Raw genomic sequence first — 8,246 nt, forward strand, 5'->3', positions numbered from 1 at the left:
TAAATAATATAAATATTTAAAATTTAAACAATTTTTTTCAAGTAAAAGACTAACCCTTAGAATTCCAAGAATACAAAAATGAACGCTACATTAAATTCAAAAAAATTACAATAAACTTATAATATTTTTACCTTTTCCCTGGATTCGTTTCAAATAATTTTAAAAGGGTACCCATTTTAGGTACAAAATACACTGCACCACTGTTCAACACTAAACTGAAGAGTTATCGATAGACTTTCGGCTATTGATGGCTCGCTAAGACTATCTAAATTGCTGTCAATCGCTGTGCGCCAATCGAGTTGCTGAAGGAGTGCAATAAATATGAATTAAATGGTAAATATAAAACCGCGACAGGTGTTAATTTCCGTATTTATACGCACGTGCCGTATTATTGCTGCCGCTGTTGCAGTTGCTTATGCCGCGGATCAAATGTTGTTGCAAGAGTCCTGTTCTTCGTGTGCTTGTGTTGTTGTGCGGCGGGTGTATATGTGTGTTGTGTTGTGCGGTTCTCCCCTACCCCCACCATAAAAAAAAGGAGCTGCGAAAAAAAAACACGGCAAATCTATTGATTTTTAACAATACGCACATGGATAGACACACATAACGGTAACACGGGGAGTTTGGTTTTTCCCACGCCTGCAAAGTGTTGAGCGATTGCAACAATCGGCGACAACAAAGGGGCACCACCCACCTCCCCCACTCATCACTCCCCACTACTTCATCATGTGTATGTGTGTGGGTGGTTGTTGTGTCTAGCTGCAGCTTCCTGCGTTTGTTTTGCCTGCGCGAGGACTTTTGGAGGCCAAGTTTACGTGTGCGCAATCAAGCACGGACACAGGGGAACTCAGGAACTCTGTAACTGGCACTCGGTTGCCCAGCAAGAGGAATCCCCACATATGTATAGACAGGCAATAGTGGGTTAATTGCCAGCATTGATTTCGTTTGCCTCAACAACAACAGGGGTCACCAAAAAAAAACTGGAGGTTACCACACCATCAGTCCCCTCTGGGAAACAATAGTGTACTGTATATATATATATATATTTATATATATAATGATTGGGAATACCTAAATAGGTTAAATCAGACAAAACAGACTGATATAATACATATATGAATGTGATTAGGACAACTTATCCAATGGGATTTACACAAAAAGTGATATAATGGTTAACTCTTGGTTCAGAGATGTTAATCCTCCAGAAATATTCATTCCTAGCAAACTTGTAAGCCTCATTATTAAATATTTTAAATCAACAAGGTTGACAAACTATCCCTAGTGAATACAACACGCTATAACCATAACTACATACGTCACCTGTCCCTGACTTTTTGCTCGGCTCAGCTGCAGTGGTGTGATTCATTGCCGCCTTAGATCATCGACTAATCACCCATTCTCCTCCAGGCAGTGGCCCACAGTGAGGCAGCAATCGCAGCAGCAGCAGCAGCGAATGCAGCAGCAGCAACACTAATACAGTAGTAGCCATCCAAGCCGCGCAGTCCCACGTCCCCGGAGATCCCCAGTTGTTGGCCCAGCCATGAACTCCAACTCCTGCAGCGACAGTAGTAACGAGTCCATGGTCAATCCGGCGCATATTCAGATGAACTTTGGCCAGCCGACGCAGCAGCAGCAACAGCAATCGCATCAGCAGGGACAGCAACACCAGCAGCAGCAGGAGCGATATGTATGGGAGATGCGAACCCGTAGTCCAAATGTAACGCCAGCCAGCACGGTGCTCAATTCGCCGGATCTCAATGCCGAGCTGTCCTATGTCCCGCTACAGGGTCTTTCACCATCCGGTGGAAGTGGTCAGGTGCCCGGCGGTTATGGTGTAAATTCTGGCCGAGATTCCGGCGGCTATTACTACCAGCGTCCTCATCTGCATCAGATACGGCTGGGCAGGAGTCCGGGCAGCCAGTTCGAGTCCCGGGATGTTCTGCCACAGGTGAGTTGACTGTCTAAGAAAACTGTGAAAAAAACTTCAAGCCTACTATAATGGTATTTTTCAACATTTTCTTCAAGGGATTGGCCAGTCCTGGCTCGCCAACGGATGTGGGCAAGGCGGACGGTCAATGTCTGCGGGATGGTGAGATTGTGGTGTTCGACGACATCGACACCAATTGGATGAACAAGGCATCAAGTGGCCAGCGTCCGGGAAGTAACGAGGATGTCCTTAAAGTGACCAAGATGATTGGCCAGCTGCCAATTGCCGAATATGAGGGATCACCGCGACGATTTGGCAGTCAGCCGAACACAAACACGATTACCTTGGGTGGTCCACGAAAACGTCCGCCGGGATTCCCGCAAAGGGTTTCACCTACAACGAGTGCCGGTGGCAATAATGCAACCGCCTCGGCCAAGGCATCTGTAGGCAACCTTATCGATCTGATCGATCACGAGGATGAGCGTTCGGGGACGCTACGTGAGAAGACCCCGACTTTCGATTACCTGTACGAGTTTTCGGAGACCAGGAAAGTTTTAGAAGAATTCTTCAAGGCGAATCCGGAGGACGAGAAGCGATACACGGACTACACCACGGAAAGTGGTGACGATGTGGCCAGTTCGGTAAGTAATATCTCTACTTTGAATTGGCTTAAAAACCATTTAAAATCGTTTCCTTTTGTCAGCAGCAACAGGAGTACCCAGCGACGCCCATGGAACAGGCATACATTGGCCAGCGGCTGGCGAGAATACCCAAAGATGAGCTCTACATGGTGCACCGCTCCCCCATCAAGAAGCCAGTAAGTCATTGTAAAATGAAAGCTATTATATCTGCTAATATAACTTCCATTTTTAGCCCAGTGACCAGAATGCATCGTCGACCTACCAGGAGCACAATGACATCGAGCTCTATATTGATTCGAATAGTCGTAGCAGTGGTGATTTGGCAGACACCGAGTTGGAGGCCAATTTACGGCGGCATTCGCGGAATTTTACCCTTTCGCCTGAGACGACGGACTACGATTCGAACTGTGGCGACCTGGACAGCCTGTCCAACGACATCAACTGTCCAACGGATTATGGGAAACTGTATACGAGCATGCCAGTTCTGGAAGATGGCCTAAGCAGTGGCCATGCCTCCGATACAGAAAACAATGTTTCTGTGGTGTGTGACAAGCAACAGTCGTCCCAATCGCAGCCCGTCCACGAGCACAACGGTAATGGTGAGCGGCATGAAAACGATTACAATGTTATGAGTGCCAGCATGGCCACGTTGACGACAGATGCCTCGCAATCGGCACTGATAAGCGACTTTGCCTCGCTGCCCATGCCCCCGGCTCCACCACCATCATCACCGCCACAAATCGAAATCGCCGATGCCACTGAATCCATGGCAATCGCAGCAGATGCTGAAAATCCCTTGGACAGTCACTACGGTGCAGTTTATGCAGCAGCTATGGGAGGAGGTTCCGTAACAGAAAAGTCAGGTGGATCAGGTTTAGGTGTGACTTCAGGGACTGCAGGAGGATCTCTGCCATCGCAGGCTGCTTCGGAAATTCAAGAAGCCATGAAGGAGATCCGTTCCGCCTTGCAGAGGGCTAAGACTCAGCCGGAAAAGCTAAAATTTTGCGATGATGTGCTGCCTACGGATCCAGATTCCCCTGTCTGGGTTCCACGCAAGACGACGGCTATCTCAGCGGCGCAGGCTGCGGCGGCGGATGAGGAACCGGACACGGACCTGGAAACGGATCGCTTGCTGGGTCAGCAGCGGCACGACGAACAGGATTTTTTCGTCGATCAGGTGAGGAGCTTAAATAACTTGTCCCGCCAACTTATCAATAATCATTTCTGTGTATTCACCACAGTCACTGGCGGACAGCAATGCCAACGAGGGCACGGAGATCGCCAGCAATGGCCATATGAATGGGATGGCGGACAACAACAATCCGAATCCAATGCCGAATATTAAGCCGCAGACCTATTCGACGGCCACCATACGGCAGGGCATTGGCACCTCGTTGACTCCTAATTCGCCGGACATCTGCCAGATTGTGGGCACGGCGGACATCTCTATAAGTTCGCCAGAGAAATTGCAATTCAGCAAGAGTCCCACGGGATCCATCAAGTCGCTGAAGGATTCGGCGAACTCGGATAAGAAAGCCAAGTCGCGAAACAAGGAGGGTAAGTGAAAAGGAATTTTATATTGTTTTTTGAGCTACGCCCCCGGTTGGGTTTTTGTTACTGATATCGAAACATATTCGACATTTCACGCTGCAATCTGTGCCAATTTAATGCTGATATCACGTAAGTCTCTGTTTCTCAGCGATCGTTGTGCTAGATTTGCTTTCGAAGTTTGGATTTATAAAGCCATTTCTTAACTAATAATATTTTTATATTTCCCTTCAGGTCTTTTGGAACCCAAAGTTCTCATTGAGGGCGTGCTATTCCGGGCCAGATACCTTGGATCCACTCAACTCGTTTGCGAAGGTCAGCCAACCAAGTCGACCAGAATGATGCAGGCCGAGGAGGCTGTCTCCAGGATCAAGGTAAGTAATGGGAAACCCTGTGAACCACATAAAAGCACAACCATCCGAGAAACCCCGCTAGGCTATGCTTAAAGTGTGTTTGTGTGTGTGTGTCTAAAATTTTCTCGTTCGCTTTTCTCGTTCCCTGCTGCGCATTCCTATCGATAGGCTTTGGTAAGAGATCGTTGGCCCCTTTATAGTTGAAAACAAAACCAATTCCCCAACAAACAGGATTCGTTTTAACATATTTTTGTATATATTTCTGATTAACTAGGCTCCCGAAGGTGAAAGCCAACCGAGCACTGAAGTGGACCTGTTCATATCAACCGAGAAGATAATGGTGCTGAACACGGATCTCAAGGAGATCATGATGGACCATGCCCTTCGTACTATATCCTATATAGCCGACATTGGCGATCTGGTTGTGTTGATGGCTCGTCGCCGGTTCGTGCCCAATAGTGTTGTGGATCCAGCGACTGCCAGTCCATTGGGTGATGTGCCCAGTCCGGGAATGGGTGAGGATGGGTCACCGCCGAAAGAGCCACTCAGCAAGCACAATCGCACGCCCAAGATGATCTGCCATGTGTTTGAGAGTGATGAGGCGCAGTTCATAGCCCAGTCCATCGGACAGGCCTTTCAGGTAAGCAATCTGTAGTATTTTAACCAAAAATGAGACGCAAAACTAAAACAATTACTTTGAAAACAAACCAGGTGGCCTACATGGAGTTCCTGAAGGCTAACGGCATCGAGAATGAAAGCTTGGCCAAGGAGATGGACTACCAGGAGGTGCTTAACAGCCAAGAGATCTTTGGCGACGAGCTTGAGATCTTTGCCAAGAAAGAGCTGCAAAAGGAGGTGGTGGTGCCGAAGGCCAAAGGCGAAATCCTGGGCGTGGTAATCGTTGAGAGTGGTTGGGGCTCTATGCTGCCCACCGTAGTGATTGCCAATCTGATGAGCTCCGGAGCAGCTGCTCGCTGTGGCCAGCTGAACATCGGTGACCAGCTAATCGCCATCAATGGCATGAGCTTGGTGGGACTGCCGCTGTCCACCTGCCAGAGCTACATACGCAATGCCAAGAACCAAACTGCCGTCAAGTTCACCGTTGTGCCCTGTCCGCCTGTTGTCGAGGTCAAGATCCTGCGACCCAAGGCGCTGTTTCAATTGGGTTTTAGTGTTCAAAATGGCGTGGTGAGTCGGTCATAGAATACTTTTGAAATTTAAGATTCTTATGGTTTACTTTCCTGCAGATCTGCAGCCTTTTGCGTGGAGGAATCGCCGAGCGGGGCGGAGTACGCGTAGGCCATCGCATCATTGAGATTAACAACCAGAGCGTGGTGGCTGTTCCACACGATACCATTGTCAAGCTGTTGTCATCCTCAGTGGGCGAGGCAAGTAGTCTAAAGTGCTAGCAACCCTAGATTTCCTTAGATTTTTGATTATTCCTAAAATAGATCCTAATGAAGACGATGCCCACGTCCATGTTTCGTTTGCTCACCGGCCAGGAGACGCCTATCTATATATAAAAAAAAAAATATATATATATATATATGACACTGTTCACACGCCTGCGCTGGAATCGAAAAACTATAAATTCGTCGCGAACAACCCGATCAGCTTTAAGTTCCATCAACTGAAAACGAATCGACTGTGAGTTAAAATGATTCGAAAATAGACCAATTACTGGAATTCGATTAGCCTTAGGTTGGAAAAATTGTTTACGGATTTGTAGCCTTAAAAAACCTAGTAAACAGCACGAAGAAGGATAATGTTCATTTTAGCCAATTTTTAATGATTTCACAATTTGTAAATCGATAAAGCCTTAAAATGAGATTAATTGCTTATCAACAAAAGATCGTTCAACTGCCCAGAATCGATATATTGCAATGTGTGGAGATTATCATAACAGTTCATGAAGATATTTTACTAATTGGTTATTCTTTTTATTATTGTTTCTTACCATCTTTGTATATGAAAAAGACTGAATTTAAAGCCAGTGCGAGTGTATGTGAGCAGTCATTGTAAAGTATTTAAAGCGAAAGGATGAAGATGAATGTCCCAAAAAATAGATATACCCCGAAGATTCCCATTATTAACCCCTCGCATCCCTAAGCTTAAGCATTCGATTGAATTTACTTGCAAGCAATTATTTATGATATGATCTAATCCCATTATTTGTCATGTAAATTAACAACGTACTTTAGTTCTTTTTAACTACATTTATAATTTTCGAAGAATGAGAAGCAAAAAGCTACACACACACACACACACACCTTATGCCAAAAAAGAGTTAGATTTCGTTAAACTTATTATTGTATAGAGCCATTGCGGATGATTATTGCAATACATTTACCGATATTTATAATTAAATTAAATAAATAGCCTTAGTAAAACGAAGCCATGCCTGCAAAACAACAGCAACAACAAAACAAACAACAAACAAACAAAATAAATGCATTTAAAAAGCGTCAGAGAAAAATAAGAAAATAAAAAGTGAAAAAAAAAAATGAAAATTAAGGAAAAACCAAGCGCATATTGATTCTAATTGTATATGTAATGTCTGTACAAGAAATCTGCACATTTCTCGATCGATTATTGCCATATATACATAACGATATATATATATATATACTCGTAACGATAAATATGATAAATCTAAAGCGAAAACAATAAGCAAAACAGCAAAAGTAATACGAAGAACAATAATTTCAGCATTGTCTAGTTTTTCTGTTAAGCGAGGGCGTACCATAAATGTTTAAGAAAGAGACGGCGATGGATGGGAGCCATTGTAGCAAACAGAGACGGCACCATGCATAGCGAAAGAGATAGAGAGAGAGAGAGGAGAGAGCTTATTTTTGCATACTTTAAAAAGCGACAAACAAAAAGGCAAATAAACCACAAGAAACGCAAGTAATTGAAACCAATATGTATACATATGTTATTAATCTAAATGGAAATGACTAAACTAAAAGAATATTTTAAATATTTCAAGTGCAGGTAACAACAAAAGACGCAAGCTAATAATATTTATATAAATATATATATATATTAAAAAAAACAAATACTTCTGATTGCCATTCGGAAGCGCAGGTGCAATATTTTTGCAAAACACAGACAAACACACACACACACACAGCCAGAACAATTAATTAATATAAATTTCTAAGCTACTCGGGACACGGCAAGAACACACTAAGTAACCCACTAAAGAAACTCTCTGCTACTGCGCCTCTAACTAACTTCGAAAAACCAAACACTAATCGTATACTACCTAATGCAATTTATTTATTAATACTTAACACGTGACCGAATGCAAACGACAGCGAGAAACAAAAATAAACTACATTTATACACAAAAAATTATAGTTAAGAAGTTTAAAGTTTTAAGAGATTTTTAATGGATTAAAAGCTTGTGAGAAAAGTAAGTTTTGAGGTAAGTTTGAAGGCACTTTTGGCCTTTTAATTTGAAATTATATTCCACAAAGGATATCTTTTTGAGTTATAAAATATAAAATCTATTATTTATTCCAAGTAAACTTTATTTTGTAACCCTTTTTAATCACCTTTCTTTATTCCAAACATTGCAAATGAAAAGTTGCTGTCTGTTTTTCCTATCTTTTTTTCATTTAAGTCCACGCATAAAACTTTAATTGATTTTCGAGGGAGGAGGTGCTTGGTGTTTGGGGTCAAGGGTTACAATTTCCCCCTAACAACTGTTTTGTTCTTGTTGCCGTTGCAGTCAAACGAATTTTATTTATACGCGCGAATGTAAAAAAGTATCGC

General features: G+C 43.5%; 1 protein-coding gene across 6 annotated transcripts; it reads left to right on the forward strand.

The window, feature by feature from the left end:
* The first annotated feature begins 250 nt into the window (after window positions 1–250).
* On the forward strand, window positions 251–8,022 carry LOC108105377. 6 transcript variants are annotated; one of them, XM_017211913.2, is made up of 12 exons: window positions 251–333; window positions 1,405–1,945; window positions 2,023–2,565; window positions 2,628–2,741; window positions 2,798–3,742; window positions 3,807–4,122; window positions 4,348–4,487; window positions 4,635–4,640; window positions 4,741–5,106; window positions 5,178–5,654; window positions 5,714–5,854; window positions 5,918–8,022. In XM_017211913.2, the coding sequence occupies exons 2-12, from the start codon at window positions 1,538–1,540 to the stop codon at window positions 5,987–5,989; spliced, it is 3,528 nt and encodes a 1,175-aa protein (XP_017067402.1). In that variant the 5' UTR covers window positions 251–333; window positions 1,405–1,537; the 3' UTR covers window positions 5,990–8,022. The 6 variants fall into 6 exon arrangements, with proteins under 6 accessions (XP_017067402.1, XP_017067406.1, XP_017067403.1 ...); XM_017211917.2 differs by having other exon boundaries at window positions 4,366–4,487; XM_017211914.2 differs by having other exon boundaries at window positions 2,631–2,741.
* Window positions 8,023–8,246: the final 224 nt, after the last annotated feature.

Source organism: Drosophila eugracilis, unplaced genomic scaffold (assembly GCF_018153835.1).
Source record: "Drosophila eugracilis isolate 14026-0451.02 unplaced genomic scaffold, ASM1815383v1 contig_498, whole genome shotgun sequence".
Taxonomy (NCBI): Eukaryota; Metazoa; Arthropoda; class Insecta; order Diptera; family Drosophilidae; genus Drosophila; species Drosophila eugracilis.